Source organism: Netta rufina, assembly GCF_964035555.1.
Source record: "Netta rufina genome assembly, chromosome: 7".
Classification (NCBI taxonomy): domain Eukaryota; kingdom Metazoa; phylum Chordata; class Aves; order Anseriformes; family Anatidae; genus Netta; species Netta rufina.
The window spans coordinates 7411159-7435308 of NC_140130.1; the positions used below are offsets into that span (position 1 = coordinate 7411159).

Here is a 24150-nt window from a genome sequence, read left to right on the forward strand (position 1 = left end):
AGGCAGAAGAATAAGAGCCAGGGTGATGTACTATGTGTATGTACTGCTGTGCATTTGTATTTCGGTACAAGTGAGCTTACCATGGTGTTACTCTGCAAAAGAATCAAGGCTCATGTTTCAGTACAGTGTTGTTCAGCTTGGAAAAGTATTTTCCCCCTTTATTTGTGTACTGGGAGGCTTAGGGCTCCTCAGAAGAATTAGAAGAATTGATAACTCACCCACCATGGTTTAGTTTAGAAGGACTGGACATTCTACAGGGATCAAAAAAAAAAAAAAAAAAAGGCAGATAAAGCAATGGAAGAAGTCACACCAAGGGAAGTAAGAGTACGTCACAGCCCTGTGGGTCATGGGTATGGTTTGCCTTTGACATTTTATGGGTGGTGTAAGGACCAGTTGTGTTAGAAACAGGGCCTGTGCTGGGTTTGTGGTGATTCATCCCAATTAAAAAGTCTGTAATCAAAGGCAAACTGTTTGATCTCTTAGTGTGTGAAGGAGAAATGCAGATCTGGTTTCAGTAATTAGGATTGCAAACTGGGAATCCAACTTTCTGCCTGTGGAATGGGAAAGTGTGGGGTGTGGTGGAGTATTTGAAGAATACTGGAGGAGGATGAAAGAGGGGTTGCATAAAATATTCCCTGAATCGAGGGAAGGCATAGATTCTGTCCAAAATTCTGGAGATGAGTACAAAACTGAAATACACCTGCTGTTTTGAAATTCATTAGCACGATCTCCATTTTCATTTGGAAGTAGTTGTGGTTTCCTTGAGAGAGCATCTCAAGGTGTTACGGCATTTTCCAAGGAAATAGCATTTAAACAACAGGAGAGAGAGAGGTAAGTAACTATTGGTTTTCAGGAGGAAACTCATTATTTTTATACACTCATTTTTCAGTGTTTGGAGGGTATGAAGAGGACGACATACACATTAGTGGTGTAATCCTTTTTTTTTTTTTTTTTTTTTTCCCCACACATCAGTGTTCATTGAATCAAAAACAGTTTTCTAAGTGATTAAAAGATGTGTATGTATTCCTGGATGGCAGTTAATTTCCAGAAAAGTATCTTGTCTTTTATGACAAAAATGTGTTAGCAGAACAACTTCCCGATCTTTCTGAAGAGTGGAAAATCCTTTGGAAGTGGCTTTTCAATTTGTTTAAATTCTAAAGAGGGTTATCCATTCAGAAATTTTCCTGCATGCATTTTGATTGGCTTACAGGTTTTTTTACACCTTAGGTACAGGTGAGTGTTAAAACAGACTTGTTATGGTATAAATTTTGGTTGCAGTTTATCAGTGCCTGATGGTTCTTGTGTTTCTCTTTAGTTTCTACTCGTTATTTCCAGGACTTCCATTTCTCATTATCAAAGGATTGTTTTATCTGTATATGGTCACCTCTTGTCAGTTACATTTTTTATTTTTTTTTCATTTGAGATTTAATATGTTTTTCCTTAATAAAAGATCATCCTGCTTTGGCAGTGTGATGGATGGATGTAACTGCTAACCTGAATAGTAGGTTTATCAGTACTCTGATGGTCAGGCAACGGGAAGATAACACAAATACTTCTGTTCCATTCTGCAGACCCCCACCAGTGAGTGAAAGCGCACCAAAAGGAACCGTGGTTGCTGTTGTAATGGCAGCTGCCTTGAACCAGACTATTGTATATTCAATTGTTTCAGGAAATGAAGAAGGTAAGTACTAATACTTCGGTCTTAGTGAGCATACTGAACACAGTGCATGCATCTGATGTTTTCAAGAAACAGTGATTAGAAATAAAGCTGCTGAAGTGTAATCCCAGCTTGACTGTACAAGCAGGAGGGACTGTTCCCGTTACTGTTGTCAAACCTCTCAAGCTCAGCCATATACAAATACATGTGCAGGAGAAGATTTTGCTCTTTAAAAAGTAGCAAATTTGCTTTAGATAAAGCTTGCACTTACACCATACATCTCTTTATTAATACTGTAAAATTGTATCCTTCTCTGATGTGCATCTTCTCCATGGGGAAATATATATGCCCTAACTCTAGTGTGCTGTCTATAGCACCTAAATAGAGAAAAGCATAAGTGTAACCTTTTCTTTGAACTGATAGTTTGAAGTAAGGAATTGTTAAACTTGCAGAAGAAAGCAGAACTACAATTTGAAGGAGGCCCTGACTTGATTTATAACTTTTACTGTGAAACTTGTCTCATTCTTGTTGCTGGCCATTCTCATAAGCTAGCCAAATTCACTTATCTTCCTCCAATTTGTCAGCAGAATACAATGACAGTTAAAAAACAAATTTTCACTGATGTGAAAATTTACATCAGTACCATATGATATGAATCTGTGGCATATCAAAATGAAAATAGGAATTTCTCGGTTTTACCGAGAAATCTTTTTGAAGACATTAAAGACTTCTACAATACAGTATCCACAAGTGTTAGATTAGAGCAGGATACTTAAAAAAAACACAACACCATCTTTCCTATTGTTTGCATCCTTCTCAGTTACTTTCCATGGTCCACCTCAAAATCCCTAAGCTAAATTACACTATAAGTTGTTTGGAGAGATGTGGAAAAACTCCCATCCTCATTTTTGTGGCAGTCAGACATTTGTTGTCTGCTCTTGCCAGCATTTCCTCAAGTTGGTTATTCCAGTACCAGGTTCAGATTCAGCTGCTGTGCTCATTTGAAGATGGCTTCCAAGAAGGCTTACATGGGATTTTAGAATCCTGAGGCAGGAAGGATGAGGATGAATTTCTGAGGATGGTGTCAGAGAATAGTGACATCATGACATATAAATGTTTTGCCTAAAAAAATGTATATAGGTCTTAAAAGGTTGCTTTTCTGTTTTTTGCTGGATTTCAGATGTATTTGCTATTAATAACAGAACGGGTGTGATATCAGTTAAAAAGTCTCTGGATTATGAAAGTGTAAAAAGTTATGAACTTCGAGTTCAGGCAGACTCATTACAAGTGGTACGATCCAATCTGCGTGTCCCTTCCAAAAGTAAGTTTTGAAATCCTTACTGTTGAATATCTTTTTAATATATTTGTTCTTATTTTTTGAGAATACGGATAACTGAACTCTAGCTATTGTTGTGTTCTCAGAAATACAGTGCTGATGATGGTATGTAAAAGGCAGCATGTGCATTAATGGAGCTCTGTGCTTGCCCTCCACGCATGGAGCTGACGAGTCCTGGGCTAAGGCCTCACAAATAATGTCTGTGTTACACAGGGCTTTCAGTGATCTAGACATGACTTGTTTGTATATGATCAGAGAGCTAAGGATGAAAGCCACATGTTTTCAGTGTAATTAAAGTTTTCTGTGATGGAATATAATGGTTTTTCATAAATACATTTTGCAGCACAGATACAAACTCTTCCTCCCTGCAGCTGGGAACTTGTATCCATGGGGATGTGTAAATCTGAAGGAGCTGAGCACAAGGCAGAGGGGAGCAATGGGAAGCAGCAAGGGTTAGGACTCTACAAAGAGGATTGTGGGGCAGATAAACAGTAAGGCAGACAGGAAGAAAAAGGCACCCTAAGCACCCTTGAGGGTCTGTGTGGAGGTTATTGCAAGTGACTGAGAGCAAACTGGAGGAAAGGATGGACAGGAGGTTTTCTTGCAGCATCTCTAGGTACAAAGGAGTTTTGTTTACAAATTGTTCTATTTTGGCTCTCTCATTAGAAGGGATTTTTTCTCCCTCTTTTATGGTTGTCGTCTTCTAATGAAATTACTTTGAAAGGTGTTTTGGTGTTTTTATTGTGCTTCCTGTAAGGAGAAGGTCTGGGAAGTCGGGCTTTTGGACATTTATCTCACTTAGTGTTCCATTCCATCTTTTACACCTTCCTATTTAAGCCACATTTGAGCCCTAATTAAAAAGCGGTAATACTCGAGTTGTACCCAAAAAAGTATTTTAATATTATAGGCTTTTACATGGGCAATATTTGCCTAGAATTTTTTTTGCTGTATTTTTTGATCTGTTTGTCTCTAGCTAAGGAGCATCATGGACTTGATGGCAATAAGTCTGGGGTGTGGGAATGTCGAACAGAGAAACTTCTCTAGGACAGTGAGGAATTGAACGTTATTTAAAGGCTGTGAAAATATTACCTTCTCCTTTCATTCAAAATTGACTGTAAGTTTATTTCAAGTCATTAGTTTTGCTGTCAGTTATTCCAATATGAACTATGGGTCAGATTTGTTACAAGTGGCTGCAGCTTATTTCTCCTCTGCACTTCCACCCATGTTAATCACAGAGTAAGTCTTTAGCATTGGGGGAAGAAAAAAAAAATAAAGGCTTATCCTGACCATGAGCAATTTATGGAAATACAAGGTTGAAGGGAAAACTTCAGCTTCTTTCATTTATAAACATCTGCCCATGGGATGCTGCCGTACCATCTCACTGCATTCCCCCTCACATGAGCTGAGGACTCCCCAGGAGTCACTGACAGTGATGGTCATTGTGCTGTCTGCCCTCAGAGGCAGCACCATGGCTCAAGCACAGTGTGATCTCTTCCTCCCTCACTGCAGGCAGAAATTACCTGTGTCAGCAGTTTTGGCAGGAAGAGGGCCACAGTGCCACCCTGTTGTTGTCAGAGGTGGCAAAGCAGTCCCATGACAAACAGTGTTTCCCATGCCACGGGTGGCGATCCACAGAGTTAACAGTCAGTGAGTTGCAAAGGAAGGGGCACGCTTAACTGATTCTGATGTCCTATTCTGTAATTAGTCTTGTAATTATTGTAGTAATGAATACAGTAATAGCTGTGCATATTAGAAAAGCCATGTCCAGCTTACTTCTGTGCCTGTTTGGTGCATGTTCATAGGAGTACAGTGTACAGATTAGAGATTATAATTCAGATTTTTAAGGATAAAATTTAAAATAGGGTGCAATTCTTTTTCTTCAAACAATATAAATGTGCTACTGTAATTACTGTTTGCAATACTGAAATTGGTACCCAATGAAAACTTTCTTGCAGATTGTAAAATTTCTTGAAGCTACAGAGGTTAATAAATATTTGCGAATATGCCATAAAATTGTGGTAATAGACTGCAACCTGAGAGATTGTACAGGGGATTGCCTTTAAAATACCTTTGTCAGACTTTCCAATACTACCCCTGTAAGCAGCAGATTTTTGGAAAATGAGAGTATATTATTGTAGTTATTTGTTCTTCATAACAGAGAATTGTGTCTGTGGCATAAAACGTAGGGATTATTCAGTGGTCAGAAGCTGAATCACATTAACAGCAATGGAAGGTTCTGTGTGCTGTTACATCCGCCACCATTAATGTATCTGGAGAAGGATAAAGAGAGCCAGTGCCAGCTGACTTCGTTTCTTTGTGTCTGGGAGAGGTCTGGTTAAGGTTGTGTTTCTGTAAAATGCAGCTAGGCCATGCACAGCAAGGAGGTAAGGCCTTCTGTGCAGCATTCAGCTTTCTGCAGGTCTCTATCTCACATGGATGAACAGGCAGGGGAGCCGGCAGGTTCTGGCAGAGGTCTTTGGGCATGCTTCTGCTTTTTTGACCAGTCTTGCTGGTCAGGGAAGAACTGGCCTCTGTGTCCCTCCTCCCATCCGGAGTCTACGCTATAGCAGCTTTCCCACCTCTACAGCAGTTTGGAAAAGGTGCTGGCTGGGTTATTTGGTTCAGGGACACCTGATAATGACTGGTGGTTAAACTCCAGTTTAAACAAAGACCTGTGCATGTTGTGTATGAGTGGATATCCACAGGTGTATAGCATATATTAAGTTTCCAATATGCACTGTGCTGGATAGCTAAGGAATCTGATACTATTTGTAAAATACTTCACAAGTATCTGGCTTACTAAATCACTTAGGTCTTTGTAATAGAGACTCCTTGACCTCATGGATTGATTCCTACTCCCTATTTGTATGATGTATGCCTTTCCATTTTCTCAGCACCTTTTCCTTTCTTGATAAGAGGTAATCAGGTTATACACTACTTCAAAATTCTGGGGCACAGAACCGATGAACTAGAGCAGAAGTAGGTGAGATGCAATTAATGCACCACCATGGACTTCAGTGACAGTGAAATGATGAACCTCTCTGGAGATAGGTCACTTTGAATGCACATCTCTAGAATTACGTGACATTGAAGTATAATGCACCACCTCCTCTGGAGCTGCAGTGGTGAGCCCTTCTGGAGCCAGCACTGATGCTCAGCTACAAAACAGTGCCAAATTTACAAAACTCAGAAGCTTGTTACCAAATTGTTTTTAACTACATTACTATGTAAAAGGATTTTGAGTGATCATCTCTGCAGTGGAAAAGTGGATGATACGCATTAAGCATAACTAGGCTTGTCCTTCAGTGGTAGTGCCAACTAATAGTGTAGTAATAACTGAATAAATAAATGAGGAAAGAAAGTAAATTGAGATGTCCTTTGGAGTAGGAGAAAATAAAATTGGTGATTTAAACTGGGTTTTTAAAATACGATGCTAAATCATGCAAAATCATACTCTTAGATTCAGTGAAATTGAACTCCTAAAATGAGTTACTTTCACTGAAACTTAGTAAGTGAAATTACAGTGCATTTATACTTCATTTGAATAGAAGAAACGTCAGTTCTGATGATGATAGTGAAGTTAAAAGGTTGGAATTCTAGCCCGAGGAATTGGCATCTGATGATGCTGAACCCTGAATGACCTCAACTATTAATGGATTTCTCTATTTCAGTTGAATTTAGCTGCAGTATTTTTTTTATTTTTTATTTTTATTTTATTTTTTTTTGTCTCTGCTCTTTGCTGCTTAGATTGCCTATCACAATAAACCATGGGCTAGTGGTATACTGTCGGACAAATTAGGATAGTGATCATTAGCTTCCAACTTGAAGCTTTTGGTTCCCCCTCACTGGATAAGATGAGAAACAGAAAAACAGTTACATAAAGGGAATATTACAGGGCTGTGTGTGGCGGGACGTGTTCTGCAATTTGAAGGTGCTGCTTTGTGATCAGTCACAGAGTGAGCAGCTCCTTCCTCCCAGAAGGAGTGAGCTGAAGGGAATGTATCAGTGCAATTAATCATTTACTAAACCAAAAGTACTTCTTGAACAAGAACTGGCAAAATATCATATTTTTTTCTCATTTGAGCAGCCAGCTGTTGGCAAGGTTTTCATCATCATCTCGTTGTCCTGAGGTTTGATACCCAAGAGGAAAGGGGTCAGAACAATAACTGTGACATGGAAGAAGGGCAGGAGGAGATGGGACAGGGGAAGCCAGGGTGACGAGTGAAGAGGAAGTGCTGCCCAAACACATTAAGGAGGAGCAGTGGAGACCTGTAAAGACAAGGAGGAGGTTTTACCACTGAAGTAGTCCTGGTCCCAGTTTTAAGAATCAAAGAATTTGTGAGCATCTGGTGTCTGTGCCAGACAAATAAAACGTGTACTGTGATGGGAGGTGACAGGGTTTCCCATTTTGATCTGGAGAGAAGAGCCATGCAACAGAGCCAGAATACACTTGCTTTTGAACACCATGGACAAAAGGGCCTGGCAAATCCTTCAGAGAACATAAACATAGGATGCAACCATATGTTTTCCACTGCCCAGTTTCCAGCATCTGAAAAAAGTGCTTCTTTTCATTCCCCAAGTCTGCACATGTGTCATTTGCTCTCTTATCTTGAATTACCGCTGCCGTCTGTGCACAGCTTCACCCGTCCTCCATGGCTGCGCAACAAAGTACCTCCAGGCTGTTCCAGTGTGTGCCTGCAAATGGATGTGGATGCAAACAGATTGTTTCAAAATTAGGTCTTCAGAGGCGAAGGTGTTACCAGCTGTCACAGTGCTGCCTGGGACGCTTGTCTTAGTTACAAGTAACGCATGTCAACTGCTTCTTGCTTAACCCGATGTTGAGAGGGAGACCAGATGGGAGTAGTTTTGGCTGCAGGTTTCTCTTCTGTAGGTTTTGTCTTTTCCTGCTTTCATTGTCTCTAAAACTTGTGCCTCCCCAGTAAGCAGTGTTCTCATGATGGCAGCAAAACGGGGGTTTCTCGTGTCATGGACTTGAACGTGTGGTGGAGCTCTACCCTGCATCCTTCATTTTGTCACCTGCATCTTCATTTGGAAACTTCTGGCAGCCTTTGTAGTTTCACTGTAATCTTTCCCGCATCCCCTTTTTATTTCTGCCTGTACTCTTTTGACTTGATTGGTCCCAGTTAATAGGGTGAGGACAAGCAGCAAATAAGCATCAAAAATTCCTAGAGATGCAATAATAATTACAGAACCATGTGATGGTTTTACCATATTTTAGGGGGAATTAACAAGAAGTGAAAACCATAGCAAACAAGATCTGTCATTTCTACAGTCGTGCTTGCACTGTCCTGATAAGCACATGTCCTTTTCAGGAATTGCGAGTGCCCCCTTTGTGTCTGCATGCAGTCTGCTGGAGGTATAAGGGAGAACTGGAACAAGATATTCCTCCTCACTGCAACAGGGGCACTACGGAATTCAGAGTAGCATGAATTATTATTAAACATCAACTTAGGAGTAGAAACAAGGAAGTGAAGAGGTAAAATTCCTCAAGAGTGTTAGACCAGCTGGGGGGGAGAAATGCTTTTCCACATAGCTTTCGCATCACTCAGGTGTGCTGAGTACTACAGGAGTGAACCTGCCATCTTGGTAAAGATGGGTTTTATTTTGGCATTAAAAGATTTTTTTAAGAGAAAATGTACCTTTTGTTTTAATAATTACATGTTTTATTCATGCATTTAGAACAATCTTGTGCCTTGGGCCCAGCCCCAAGCAGGAAATGGTGCAGGCTGATTCCCCACAGGTATACAGTGGTGCTGCCCTGGGGTGGGGGGGTCATTTCTGTTGTCAAACTGGTATTGTAATCCTGGCTGGGAGGCAGTGCTTTGCCATGGGTGTTGGAGAGTAAATGGAGAACAGTTCTTTCTCCTGTCATGTTTTTGGTGTTCTAATCACAAAATAAACCTTAGGGAATCATAAAGAGAAAAGAAACAAATCTAGTTTTGTAACTGCAATTCTGCAACTGCTCTGCAATAACTGGGAATGATAGTTTTTCTAAGTTAAATTTATGAAAACGAATTCTGTATCCTTGTATTATTTATTGTCTTTTCAAATAGTCTTGCATTTTTATTTTCAAATGTGTTGTAAAGTTCATGCTGGTGATGTTTTACAAGTTGGCTGCCATGCTTATCTACAAATGTAGGAGTTGTGACAGATGGGCAAAATATGTTGCAGAGCCTGAAGGGCTGCAAATCTGCCTTCTCTGCCACACACCTCTGGGGGTAGTTTCCCTGAAAGCCACTGAGATGGACTTCAGTTATCTCTGAGCCACAAAGAAATGTATTCTAGAGAAACTGCATAAAACATGAGCTCCCTTTCAATTGTTTATTCAGGAGAAAAAAAAAAAAAAAAAAGAAAAAAAAAAAACGTTTTACATTTATTTCAATCAGCCCTTGGATCAGTGCTATTCCAAATATGTCACTGTGTATGTCTCGTCAGAGCCTTGTTGATCTCTGTGTGGTGTTCTTGATCGGCTACAGCATGATAGTTTCTCCAGGCTTATTGGGCACATGCTGATTTAGATGAAAATCCTATTGAAAACAGAAATTGGTGCTGATTTCTATTTGGTTCTGCCAAATTTAGTAAGGCGAGATTGAGCACAGCTGCAGTTCAGTTCATTTCACCTGCCAAAGCACAAAGTCGGCTTAACAGACTTGTAAGATGGTAGTAAAGCAAAGTATTATAGAGCCCTGTCCAATTGCATTCGCATTCTCAGTTTGATTAAAATGAACTTCTAAAAGAGAAGAATCTGCTGTTACTGCCTGCAGAACCAGCAGCCACTGCTTAAGCAAGATGCAGATGTTCTCTGTTAAAATTAGCGATGTATGAAGAGCAGCTGTATCAATGGCCGTTTTGGCATATCGTGGAAGACAAGTGTAGTACCGCTGGTGAAAGCATGGTGTAAAACAAATCTGGTAGCACTCAAATCACAGTTTAACTACAGCCTTCATCTGTCCCAGTGTTCAAATAGCATTGCTTTAGTTGAACTTGATTTCTGTAATCTGGCCAGAAACTGCAGGTTCACGTGGATCCAGGCACGTTATTAACACTACTTAGGTAAGCAGTGATAGCAGTGTGTTTGGGAAAAGCTTATAGAAATATTAGTACACAGTAGTTCTGACCATCTCCCTAGAGTTTTTGTTGTTTTTGTTTGTGTTAGTCATTCCTGATATACTAGCTTTATCTCTTTCAGAGGATCATCAGGTTCCCTTTAAGATGAGCTCTCTGGGTATTTTTACTTTCCTTAAGCAAATTGCAGAAGCTGAGAGAATCCAAAAGCTTCAACTTCTAGTCCTGGGAGAGATTGATTACCTGGAGCGCTGCATGCAATGTGTTAGGTACCTAGAAGCTAAAGATGGCTTAAAAGCAGCTGCAGATCTATGTACTTTGCACACTGTGACTTGTCTCACTGGGGTCTAGAAGAGAGGAGACAAATGGGACACAGGAGACCTTGCAGGAGATGATGGTGCAGAAACTTCCATTGCAGAGTATTGTATGGCAGACTGGCCAATCTTTGTGACTGTTGAAGGTATTGATTTGAAAAAAACAGCCATTAAATATGTCTTAGTGATGAAAATGCACAGTAAAACTAAAGAAGCTGTTGGCTCATCAAATGCTGACTGCATGTTTAGTGTGTAGAGAAGCATTTTCTTTACAGTTGAAGGAAGGCAGCTGTAGCTCTCCAATTTCTTCTCTCCTCGTCCTTTGGCCACCATGGCAGTTTTGTGATGCTTTGTCCAGGGTGAAATGTATTCTTCTGTCACCTGGCTGGCATAATTGCAGTTTGATTGCATGAGGCAATCACAAGGAGTGCCAATTTGCAAGAATTAACACGAAGAAGTAAATTTGGGTTTCAACTCTCAGAATCCAGAGATAAAATAATTTATCTTTTTTTTGTCTTTTTTTTTATCTTTTTTTTTTTTTTTTATAAATTAAATAATTTATAAATAATTTAGTGAGAGCTGGGTTCCAGATCTAGAATAGCAGAGCAGCAAGGATTGGCACACACGGGGATACAAAGCTTTCCCTCTGAAAGGTGAGTGCAAAGATGGGTGTCATTTGATGTTGGCTGTCCTTCCTGCGAGAGTATCAATAAATAACAGTGCGCATTATATAGCAGGTGCTGCTGCCATCCTTCATGTACCAGAAGAGAGAGACCGAGCCCTGTGCACACATTGTTCAGTACAACCACTAAATACAAACATGATGGAAAAGAAGAGTCCAGTGCTGTGCCCAGACTCTGGAAACACGCGCTGCTGGTGCCCTTCTCACTCGGGCAGAGCACTGAAGGTGCAGGGGTGGCAGACGTAGGAGAAGAACCCCCTGTGCATGCAATATCTGACTGAGTCAACCAGAGCAGCTGGGGAAATCCCTGCTGCAAAGGGTCTGGCATGCCCTTCACAGGCATGGCACTGTTTCTGATGAGGGATTTTAATGCGTGTTGCTTCTAGGCTTAATCGATGTGGGAATAAGGCAACCTCTGCAAGTGGCTGCTGGTCATTTGCTGCAGCCAGCTGGAATGGGATAAAACCATGAGGTAGCACGGAGTTCACAGGCTCTGCGTTCCCCTACATCTGCTTCACCAAATGAAATACAAGTTGTGTATAAAATGCAGTAAGATAAAATGGAGGTATATGTTTAATTTAACATTAATGATGCTAATGCTGGTTTGGAAATAAGCAGGGTATTTAATTTGCTTTGTGCTTAATGTAATAACTTTCTCATTTTCAAAGCATTCAACCATCACTGAACAAATCAGCATTTTGGCAGCTCAGAGGACTACCAGCAAATTAAACAAATGTTTTTGAGCAAATTGCAAAGCAAACTTTGCACGAGGCAAAGCCACCTCACCAAAACTGGCTTGAAATTATGTCCATTGTGAGCACTAAGCAAAAGACGTTTAATTTGCATTACGGAGAACTAGTGCAGGTTAGCAAATGCCTACTCCTACCAGCGCTGAACGTGATGCAATTAAGCTCTTCCCTACAGCAGTAAACTGGTGCCAACCATTGATATAACTGTTTATTAGCTCTGCAGGGCAAGGTCACTTGCACGCATTGCCTGTAATCCTGCTTAAATTGCCTAAAGGGTGTAGGTGCAATGAAAAAGCCTGCCCGGGAATCTCATTTTTCTCCACGGGGCTGCAGCTTCTAACTGTAACTTGGTATTGCAGCCAGAAACATTAAGGATCTGGTTTAACAAGAGAGAGATTGGACTTCCACGGAATCTTACAATAGCTCTTGGAGTGACATTTTTCTTCACTGTAGTAAATAATATAGTCAAAGTTAGAAGTGTTCTTTCAAAATGAACATAAGCAAACTAGACATGTTTACAAATAGATCATTATGTCCACGTTACAGCTGTTCAGATGTTTAAATGTTGGATTATGGCTTTGTTTCATGAGTTTGGTATGAAGTCATTTTTCCTTGAAGCTTTGAGTAACAGTACCTATGAGTTTTTTTAACCTACTTTAACAGATCAGTGTGGAAGGTAAAAAACTGATTATTCCTCTGAGGAAATGTCGTTTCCTTTTTCTTCCTCCTTTCTCTTTTCTCTGTGTAGTAATACGTTGGATGACATTTTAAATAGTTTTCTCAGATTTCCATTGCTTTTATGAATTACTCATTAGTTTCCCATTAGTTGGACCATCAGATGCAATATTTTTGGTGACTTCATCATCCTAAGAAATAGTCTGTGTACAAATTTTTTGCCCCGCCCCCCCCCGTGTATAGCCACTCAGCTCTTTCTAAATAAGACTGCATTTTGAAGCTAACTGATCAGCACAGCACCTGTGCAGCATTTAAATTATACTGGCACTGAAACAAGTTGGGAAAATCAACTCTGAAATGAGGTAATTTATCATTTGAAAATGTGCTCTTAATGAACTGGACACTGTCATTTCCAGCAATCTTTCTGGATTATACTGTGCTCTGAAAGAGACAAAGAGATCTTGGTATAGATTACTGCACAGTTGAATCTTCTTTGCAGCAGGTCCTTCATTTTTGCATTACTCCTTACAGAAGGAAAGCTGCCTTTATTGTTGAATGTGGTGGATCAGTAACTGTTTAGTAAAGCAGAGATTATTAGGTGTTTGTTGTTTTTTTTTCCCTTGAAGATGTATTGAACCTCTAATATTTCTTGTGCTCTGTTGGGCCAGTCCAATTTGTGATGCATGCAAATTCATATAGCCCTAATAGCAAAGCGTGGGTGTGCAGGTGATGGGCATCATTTGCTATAAAGGATAACATTTCAGCTCAAGTTAAGTCAAGAATCAAAAAAAAAAAAAAAAAAAGCAAATGAAAAAACAATAAAGGGTAGAGCAAAAAAAGCACGATTGATTTCCTTCAAGTTCATACTTCTAATACCAGGTATGCTATCATTTCATATATATTCTTACAGTGTTTTCTGTGCACTTGTTCCACATGATCCGTTTGGACTGTAAATGTATAAACTTGATAGGCCATGATGATTGACTGCCAAATGTTCTATGCATGCTTTTCTTTCCCTGCTTTAGGTAATACAGCCAGGGTATTCATTGAAGTGAAGGATGAAAATGACCACGCACCTGTCTTTACCAAAAAAATGTACATTGGAGGTGTCTCTGAAGATGCTAAAATGTTTTCTTCTGTCCTTAAAGTTAAGGTAAGGCTGCAGTTTTTACATAGCACTCACTTCCAGAAGAAAAATACTTTTAAGGTTTTGGTTTTCTAGAGGAGGTTATGGAACGTGTTTCTTCTAAAACTGCTTGAACTGGACACTGACAGTAAATTCCCTTTGATTACTTCTTAAATACAGTCAGCACAGAAAGGGTATTTTTTTTTTTTTAATAAAATCAGTATTTGACAATGAACATGAGTCAGATGGTTTCCATTTTCCTGTGTATGATTTACACACATTAGCACTGTATTCCAGTGGTTATTGGTGCAGGACTGATTTTGAACTTGGAGTTATTTCTGTTAAATTTATGTGGTCGTCATCTGAAGATTTGTAGCTATCATTATATAAGTTAATGTTCGGATGATTCTTTTATGTTTGAACACTAGTGTTAACCTTAACTTCTTCTGACTTCTTTGTCAGCAGCATGTTTATGCTTTAAAAAGTAAAACGTGGTTTCTGTTTCAGGTTAGGGAAGCAATTTCATATCTGTGCACTCTGACACAATTTGTGGGTAAAACAGATTATCTGTAGTTTAAAAAAATGAAATAAAATTCAAGGAAATGTAATATATGGAATGTAATTAGCATTAGGCAGAAAAATAACTTAGAATAAAAGCTATTTGTTTTCTTTAAAATACTTTGTGACGCAGTCTTTTGTGCTAGAGGCAGCCTGGGTTGCCAGGATTTTCCAAGTCAGCTTGTTTCTTCTACCTGTATTTTGTTACCTCAGCAGGCCTCCTGCATCTTTTTTCACTTTAAGTGTTAGTGGAATAGCTTTCAAGTGGCTGATTCTAGCTAATGCATGACAGGGCACAGATATATGACCTGCTAAGAGTTTTATGTTGACCTCATGATGTATTTAGAGCACCAGGAATGGAACAGAGAATATCAGAGCTTATTAAAGTTGTCCACTGTTTTGTTTTTTTTTTTTTTCTCTTTCATAGCAGTCCTCCCCAATTAAGCTCAGAGGTTGCAGAAACGTGGAAAATGCATTGATTATTGGTGAAAAAATGGATTGATTATTGGTGAGAAGCTTCTGCAGAGAAAACTTGCTAATGTTGTGAAGTAGTTGAGTATTTTTTTTTATACAGTGCTTTTCTTAGACATGTTTTTGGCCCCAGAATATCCATATTAGTCTTTCTTAGAAATGCATCCAGCAGTCCAAGTAAACAGCTGGGAATTTTTACTGAAATGGCGTTTAAGTTGCACCTTAGGTTATGTATTAGGAAAAATTTCCTCACTAAAAGGGTTGTGAAGTATTGGAACAGGCTGCCCAGGGAAGTGGCTGAGTCACCATACCTGGAAGCCTCTCAAGAAACATGTAGCTGTGGTGCTTAGTGACATGGTTTAACGGTGGACTTGGCAGTGCTAGGTTAAAAGTTGGACTAGATGATCTCAGAGGTCTTTTCCAACCTCAGTGATTCCATGATTCTATGAAATGCACTAGGTAAGGGTTTGTTACAGTGCATATATCCACTGTATGCCCGTTCTTCCTAGCTTCTTCTGCAGGCGGGTGGTCTTTGAGACCACAACAGGTAGGGTCAGACCCCCAAGTGGGGCTGGTGAGGAATGGCAAGTTGCACACTACCCTGGAATGGCGCAAGGGCTGAGCATGTTTGCTAGTCCCCTGACATCTGCGGACATGTGGAGGAGTCTTAGTGCCACTTGGCCTTGTGCCCTCTGCTGTGCCATGGATGCTGCTGTTTGGTAGGTAGTGTGACATGTCACCTGCTGGAAAGGCTGGTGCCCAACCTGTAGGGCAGTTCAGGGGACCGGATTGGGTAGGGTCGGGTGACAGATCAGAGCTGGTGCAACATCTGTTGAAGTGTTATTAGCAGCACGTTGATTTTTTTTTTTGTTTGTTTGTTTGTTTGTTTTGTTTTGTTTTGTTTTTTTAAAAAAAGGAACAATACTGAACATTGGGGAAGATGTAGGGAAGAATTATGCTGCAAGGAGACTTAAGATACGCATTGGTAGCTAGAAAGGGTGGTTAGCCCAGAAGGCATGTTGAAAAGGCATGATTCTTTACTACTACTTCATTGAGTGTGATAACTCAGTTCAGACTTCATGAATGAAGCCAAAAATGTCGTCTAGCATGTACAATGCCTTTGTTTACTTCAAAGAGCTATTTCCATATGAGTAAGGAAATTACAAAGCAAGTAATAAGGCAGCATTACATGTTGGAAATAACACATTCAGAAAAGGATTTTGAAATTTTGCTTTTATGAATTTATTTTCCTCCATCTTCTATATTGAACTGTCAAGGTACACCAGATTTCTACTCTACATGAAATAGCTAAATGTCACCAGATGTCTGTGTGATTCAATGAAGGGGAAAATGCAGATGCCCAAATGAAAGAAATAATGGTAGTATTGCTGTTAGGGTGATCTCAGACCACAGTTGAACAGAGTTTGGAAGGTAGAGGTAATACTTCTGTTAGTATCCTTTTTTTCCCTCCAGATATTTTGTCAGTTATTGCTTCTGGCTGCAAACCTTAAACTGAAGCTCTGGCATAATCAAACATAGGAATCAGAAAACTGTGTCAAATCCGTGAACTTTAGAAGTGCTGAGGATGCAATACTGCACAAGGATATTGGAGTAGATAAAGAAAACTGAACAGCGAAGTTATTTAGATAAAAGAACATTTTGTGGATGAAAGTAAATGAAACATAAGGAACAAGTGTAAAAATACGTTATGAGTTAATCGTACAAAATGTTAACAAAACGTGAAATTCTACCTGGTTTTTGAAGATGCATTTCTATTTATTTGGCATAGATCCTCATGCATGTCAGTCAAGGGGATGAGTGAATAAAATAGAGCAGACATACAGGCAAGGGATATTCAGAGGTGAAGAGGAGGAATGTGCTTTTTCCCATCAGAAATATTTCACTCAGAAAAGGAGGTCAGAGGACAGAAAAGGACAGTCCAAGGAAAATAGGAAAGAAATTATAATTTGATGTTTCTACCCCGCTCCAGTTAAAATCTGTGACAGAATTCTCCCTGATGTCACAGACAGGTAAGATAGAACATGGTACAGGACAGAAGATGATAGTAGTGGATGGCATCAAGCACAAACGTGTGTTTTATTAAACTGAAATGAGAAACAGTTAAGAAGTGCCTGCTGGAGAAAACCTGGCTGGAATGTATTGTTCTAGCACCAAGCATCTGCAATGCTCAGTGCTAGTTAGCTTACTTTCTGTCCTTTTTTTTTTTAAAAAAAAAAAAAAAAAGTAATCTGTTATTTAGGTACAATACCCATTCCAGTTAGACCGTTGAGCTCAGGTGAATAGAAGCCATTAAATGAGTAGTTTTCCGAGCTGAAATTTTCACGGACGTTAATAAAGTACGCAGAGAGCTTGTATTTGACGAATTACTCACATTGCCATTGTAGAGGGGGATTTAAGCTCTTGGTAGGAGTTTTAAATCCATTTGCTTTCACCTTCTGCATTCACTGATAGTTGCTAATTGTTAATGAAATCTGAGTTGTTGTGAAAAGAAACTGATAAATACTCTGCATGTTCTTATTCTTTCTGTCAGTGATCTTTCTTTGGTGATCTTTAGACATGGTTTTGATGGGTGGAAAACCTGCTCAGTATAGATGGTTGAAATCACTCTTATTGGGGTACAGTGGACCAACGTTTCCTAATTATGAAGAAAATCATCTTATTTATCTATGCAATTCCATGTAGTTATGTTGTGGAGAAGTGTGCAATTCTTCCCGCACACTGAGATCCAAACTTGCCCTGTTTTCCCCTGTACTTCAGGGAAATACCAGCATAAATAGGTACTAAATGTGTAGGGGTCACATAACTTTTATATTGGTTTCTTCTGCCCATTTCATTATCCTGAGGGAAGGAGAGGGTGTTAATTTTTTAATTCAATTGTAAGATTGTAGTTACCAAAAAGGAAGGGACCCTAAATTGAGCTAGTGTTTTCCTTGTTTTAAATAAAAGTAGGTATTCTAGTGGTATAACAGGGACAGTGTTGATTAACTGCTGGCTTCTCTTGTTTCTCTCTTGGTTTTTATCTGTAAGCGACAGACTTTGCTTGAAAACCTGAAAGTTGAAGGCTTATATGAGTAGTGGATGATAAAGGATAGCAGGTCAGCTGTTTGAAAGTGTCTGCTCCTCCTTTTATTTGTGATTGGTTTCTCTGTGTGTGTTTTTATATTTAATACCAACTCTTTCTCATTGCTGTCTAAGGGCCCTGTTTTTATATCTCTTGTGCCATGCTCTGAGTAACCTAAGGGAGTTCCTGAATCTGTGGATGGGGCTGACGTAGTTCATGACATTATTTAGTACCAGGGCATTTATTGTGCTGCCAATATGTAGAGGCAGTTGTCAGGGTTTGGCTCACTAAATGAGGTGGGATGCTTGAAAAATTGTACACAGGAGGGGATAAAACAAAGCCTGTAAAAGAGGAGGGTGTATTAAAAGAGAAACAATGACAAGACAATTCAGTGGAGAGAGGCTTGGAATGAAAAATAGCACTTGATCAGAGGCTTAGATGTGGATCCATCTTTTGATTTCATATCATAAAAATGCAACTCATGTTAACCATGGTATATTGCTCATGTCTTTTTCCTTAATTGTGCAATTTTTATATACTGTAAAGATCCTGGAGAGAGAGGTTTAGGTGATAAATGACAAAAAGTTTTTATTTAAGCTTGCTTAAAAATAGTGTGGAAAAGCACATCCTCTGAAGTAGGGTGAACATTGATACAGCTAATTACAGTTATTCTAAGAAACCATGCTGAACTAGAATTTATTGCTCCTAGCAGTTAGTAAGGAAGACCTCCAAAATACTGTTTCTTCCATTTCTGCTGTAGAATAATGTTAAATATTTATACCTGAAAACTACTAATAGAAGGATTATATTTTAAGTACATAGTTGGCTTTTCTTCTTGTAGAAAATACAGTGAATAATTAATATCACTTTGAGAAGGCAGATTTTCCTTAATCTCAAAACTGTTCAAACATGTTTGGAAAAAGCAATTGACAGGTCAAATGCAAAATGATTTTATGTCCTGACTGAAGCTGGAACTTTTGATTTTTTTTATTGAAATAATTTATATCTCTTTAGACAAATGTATGGCTACATGTAGATAAATTTTTAATGAGAAATATTTTGGAAATAATCCAAGAAAAACTTCCAAGGAAATAATCCAGGAAATAAATCTCTATAGTCAGGTGGGATGATAGCATTTGATCTGCCTTTGAGAAATGTGAACAAATCTGTCATCATTTCTGTTGAAGTACCACAAGAATCTGAGAAAAAAAAAGTACTGCAGGACTTTTGTTCAGGGTATCAGAGGGTGATGCTGAATCTTTGGTGCAGAATTACTTTTTCTTTTCAGTGGTATTCTCACCACTTTATCTTCACTAGAATAACAGGTTGCTGGCAATGTTAAATAGTGAGTAATCTCCGAGGACAACCAAGTATAAAATAGGCTGTGTTGGATTTTTTTACACCATAGTTTTCACTCTGGCACGGTTTTAGTTTCAGCAGATAAAGCTATACTCAATGAGAACAGTTCTAAATGTCCATGAAGAAACAGTCACTATCATGACCAACTGGAACACGTTTCTGTTGAAATGTCTGGGAAAGATCCAGTTAGTTTTAAAATAGCTTCTGAACTCTGAAAGCTGTCCTCGATAAAAGTATACATTTTTTAAGCCTGTGTCTTTGCTTATTTGTACAAATACAAATCTTGTTCTACAAGAAGTAGTGATTTTCTTGAGTGGAAAATTGATGCAAGGTTGACGTCTATGGTTCATAAAATGCATTGTCAGCTGAACCTTCACTGATGACAGTCCACCATTTCCTTTGACACACTTGAAAGGAAAGAAGGTAGGATGTTTCACAGTAGCTCAGGCACATTCTTCCAGGAACTCATCTACAGTGAAGGCATTGGACAGTTTGCCAATTGCAGATTTCATCTTGAGAGAAGTAGATGATCAATTATGCTGCAGGAGGCACCTAAATGAACAGGCAACTTAAATATTATCTCAGCTGGTGCTGGAACCTAGCCCCAAAATGCTCAGAATTAGGAAGTTATAAAATCTAGAGCTATTAATAATTAAATGTCTCAATTCTTACAGAGCATAAAGCAGGTGAAAGTCAGAGATTTCTGGAGAATTAAAAATACAAACAACACACGTGACCCAGTGGGCTAAAAAGGTCTATCAGAATGAGTAAAATTGATCCAGATGCGAAGTTAGGACCTCTGACGTGCGTATATAGAGGCATTCAAGATTTCCTAGCTGGAGTCACGTGTGAGAGCTGGGATTCAAGGTTATAGGAATTACTCTGGAGGTAGTCCCCCAAGGAGCATGGGCAGGAACTGACCTTTGTAAGGAGGAAAACAATCACAAACCTTAGTGCAAGAAAAAAAAAAAAAAAAAAAAAAAAAGAAATAAATCTAATACTGACTGAAGAGAAAGGAGAGAGTCAGACTGAGAAACAGGAAAAAATGCATTGATTGCTGAGGGGTAACTGCATTGACATATTGGAAGCAGACGGTGTGTCTCCCCTGTGAATTAGACAAAAGCGAATAAACGATGCAGTGGCAGAGACAGCACAGAATCAGGGTCAGTGTGGAGAAAGAACTGGAAACTGGAGCTTCTTCAAAGAGGGTATTTCCTGCTCCGAGCTTGAACAGGGGAGAAACTGAGCTCAGTTTGAAGTGCGAAGTCCTTGGATATAACCCATCAGAGAGAAACTGAGGACATGATATGTCCTACATACTGAGTAGCCTTATACATGATTTGTGTAGATGACAAGGTAGAAGCAATCCTGTTTTATCGTGTCTTTTGTGCCTCTGGGTGTAGTGAGACAGATCCTTGTGTTGTATCACGAAGTAGAGGACAAAGTCGCTTTAATCCTTGTGGTAGCCTTCCTCTAGTAAGGATCAGCATGCAAGTAACAGCCCCGGTGAGTGTGTGCGTGCTGTGGTTAAATCATCAGCTTACAAATGCTGCCATGAACAATTGCAGAGGAAAACTGTCTTGGATGACTACTTGAAAATCCAGTGATGGTTGCTAAACATAAGCAGGCACTTCCAACACAGGAATTCCCCTCAGCTGACAGCAGGACAGTGCTGTGGCAAATACCATGTGTACTTCCTTGGTCTTATTCTTCCATACACATTTCCATATTGCCAGAGTTGGAGACAGGACTCAGGGCTAGATGGATCCTTTCTCTAACTCAGCGTGGCTGTTTTGAAGTCATCTTAAAAATGATGTTTGCTATGGTGAAGAGTCTTTGAGCAGGCTGGTGTATACTGTTTCTGGAAGCCCTGATTTTGGAAAGACTAGAGCTGGCTCCTTGAGTGAGAAATGCCTTTTTCTGCTGTGGCAGAAGGAGATGCTGGACCTCCTGAAAAGATATGAATTTCAGAGCACTCCTGCTTTCTCTATTTCACATTTGGCTGATCCGTGATGGATTAGGATGCCTCAGCCACCTGTGACCCCAAAGGGAACACAGTAGTGGCCTGTTTTGAGGGGCTGGAGCAGGCTGGCAACACTACTTTCACCTAAGGGAAAAAGAAAGGGGAGCTTGAGCATCCAGACCAAACTGATTAGCAGGGAAGTAGGAAGCAAACAGCATATATTGCACAGTTGTTTCCAGCTTCTAATTTCCCTTGCTGCATCTGTAATGATGTGTTGGGCACCAGGAGTTAATTTGGTGATATAATTCATAAGGCCTGAATTCAGCAAAGGATACTTGGAATTGTAGAATCACAGAATGGTTTGGGTTGGAAGGGACCTGCAACACCATCTAATTCCAAATAATTCCATAATTCCATAATACTAAGCCATTGACAGGTTTTGCATAGCCAATATGGTTTTGGGGACCTTGCTAGAGTAACTGGTACAGCCCAGCGTATGCCAGAGCTCTGCATAGAGGTGTATTATTTTGGAGGAGATTTCTGCAGTGTTTTATCATTGCCAGCACTGGGGTCACTTCAGTAATTCAGAATATTCTGATTTTGTCTTTCAGTTGTCTCTGGTAGTTTTCTGGTTTTGACACTATGGCAAGCTGTAACACAGTGGGTTGCAGCTGTGCCTGCAGGGGAGGGTCTTCATGCTCCTCAGCTCTGTCTTGAGAACAGTGATCAGGTTTATTGCAAGCAGCTGGTAGGTGCTGTTTTATGGATAATGAAATTGAAGCCAAGACTCATCTTGAATCTTCCCCTTTCTCCTGAAAGCCTCAGGTCAAACCTGTTTGTGGCTTTAGTAGGGGACTCGAGTGAACGCCTCACCATTCTTTCTTATGTTCAGGTATCTTCAGTCTTGGCTTCCTGAAGTTTGCAATGCTGAACTGAGCATCAGAGGGCAAGAGGGAAGATCATGCTAACAGGGTTGCACTGACAGAGAGCTCAGCTTGCCAAAACTGGGACAGCTTTCCAAGTGGGGAGGTCTTGTGGACACCACAGAACTGTGTTAACACAGTGCTTTAAGGCAGCAGCTCTTGCCTGCCAAGAAGCTGGAGCAGGCCTGGTGGATTGGTGGAGGGCTGGGTTAATAGCAGGCATCTGAATGGCTGGTGTTTAGGTATTGATATGGCTCCTGCTGCTAGATGTGATTTACAGGGTATGCCTGCTTTTTATTTGCCATTGCTGTAATTAAAGTAGTTAAGCGTAGTAATCACAGTGGTAGGCACTTGCCAGCAGTTAGCATTTTGTGGCAGTTTAAGCTAATATAACTTTCCCTCTTTTTTTGAATAGGAGATTTAAAAAAAAAAAAAAAAAAAAAAAAGAGAGTTGAGAGGAATTAGCTAGGATGTACTAAATTTTAGGTGGCTAGCACAGTAGTTATTAAGGAGGTTCAGAAATTGTTTTACAATTTGCATACAAATTCACCATGTCTTTACTCCAGAGATTGTTACATCAAACAAGATACAAATAATGCTTTAAGTTTCTAAAAAGATATCTAGTTTTGCAATAGTTTAAAAAGAAAAATAGTTGGAAATGCTGGAACCACATTGGCGTCAATACGAAGATGTGCTTACATCACAAGCTAGGATTTATGGCTGTGTTTATTCCCAAATTCTCAGGTGATCTCTACCCCACTGAGATCTGCAACGGCCTCTTCCAGCTGTTGTCCAGGCCGAGGGATGTATGAAGGTGCCCTCAGCATTCTTCCCACCTGTGCACCTGTATTTTTCCACGGGAAACCAGGGCTGGGTGCAGGGCAATTTCTGCTCAGGCTTTGCTCTGGGGAATCGGTGTCATGCTGCCACTCCAGCTAGGCAGATCTCCAGTTCTGTCTCATTTTGGCACTTATTAAGTTATTCCACGTTACCTCTGTGTCTTTGTACAATGATATTTGCAAATATGAATGTCTTATTTTTGAGGAGTGCAATTTATATAAAATTAAGACGACAAGCTTTATTGTCCTGCACAAAAGCTACAGCTTTCACGTTAAAAAAACACAATTAGTACCTCTTTGAGTCCTTAACAATTTGCTGTAGTCATTAATTTTTAATACAGCTATTAATGTAAATCATTTTTAGATAAATTTTGTCACAACTATACCACTGCTGAACATTTGTATGTTTAATTCCAGTTGCTTAAATCATTCTGCATTCAGTGGCTTACACAAAATTTCTCCCCCTCCCATCAAAGCACAGTTCTTCCCCTCTTGAAAAATGTTTCGTAAGACACCCTAGTCTGGGCACTGGTTATGCCCTAAAGAACCCAGTGAGTAACACTGGGAGTAAAAAATAAACTGCTGTGGGCCAGACACACGCAGCAAAGCACAGGAAGAGACGAAAACTAGTAGCGAGTACATAATGTTACACGCAAATTGAATTTAGAGACAAATCGGCCAATAAAGTATTGGATAAACACTTCTCTCATAATGGAAACGGTTACATATGTGACTGAGGCAGATACTATAGATTGCTTCTCCCAGCTCTATAAGGTGCAGCAATTTTGCTGGCAGCTGTAATTGCTCACTTAAATATATTCATTTGAATGTAAAATCCCTTTAGAATAGGGTAATGAGTTGTCTTGCACTAGATTTTCAGAATGATTCCTATAAATAGGTAAAAAAGAAAGCTTGATCTCAGAAGAAAGCTACAAAGCATCAAAAAGTCACTTTCAGGTAGAATAAATTTGGGTAATGATCTGCCATATGAATTATTCTACAGGAAGATGGTTGCTTTTAAGGTCAATGTCCTCTGAAAGCTGATGAGTGCTAATGCCTATAAGAAAAAAAAAAAAAGGAATCTGTTTGTTCAAATGGCACTTCTTAACGGAGGCTTTTATCCTTGCGTCTTAAAGACCATGTTTTCATTGCTAATAGCTCAGCAGGAAATGTGGAACTGTGTTAAATACCATTTCTCTTGTAATGATAGCTGAGCCTGATTATCACATCTCAAACGCAAGAGCAGCTTCACACAGCCATCTTTTTTTGCCTGCTCATTTCACCCAAGGCCTGCCAAATGCGCAACACGTGGATGAGATCTTTGGAGTCC

At 39.6% G+C, this 24150-nt stretch overlaps 1 protein-coding gene across 4 annotated transcripts in view; it reads left to right on the forward strand.

The window, feature by feature from the left end:
* Positions 1-24150, forward strand: part of PCDH15 (protocadherin related 15) — a gene marked incomplete at both ends in the record, with an annotated part of 362472 nt that overhangs the window by 283147 nt on the left and 55175 nt on the right. For all 4 annotated transcript variants that reach the window (XM_084290012.1, XM_084290010.1, XM_084290013.1 and 1 more), the window contains 3 exons: positions 1572-1681; positions 2838-2978; positions 13525-13652. In XM_084290012.1, coding sequence (XP_084146138.1) covers positions 1572-1681; positions 2838-2978; positions 13525-13652 — 379 coding nt within the window. The remainder of the gene's footprint in view (positions 1-1571; positions 1682-2837; positions 2979-13524; positions 13653-24150) is intronic.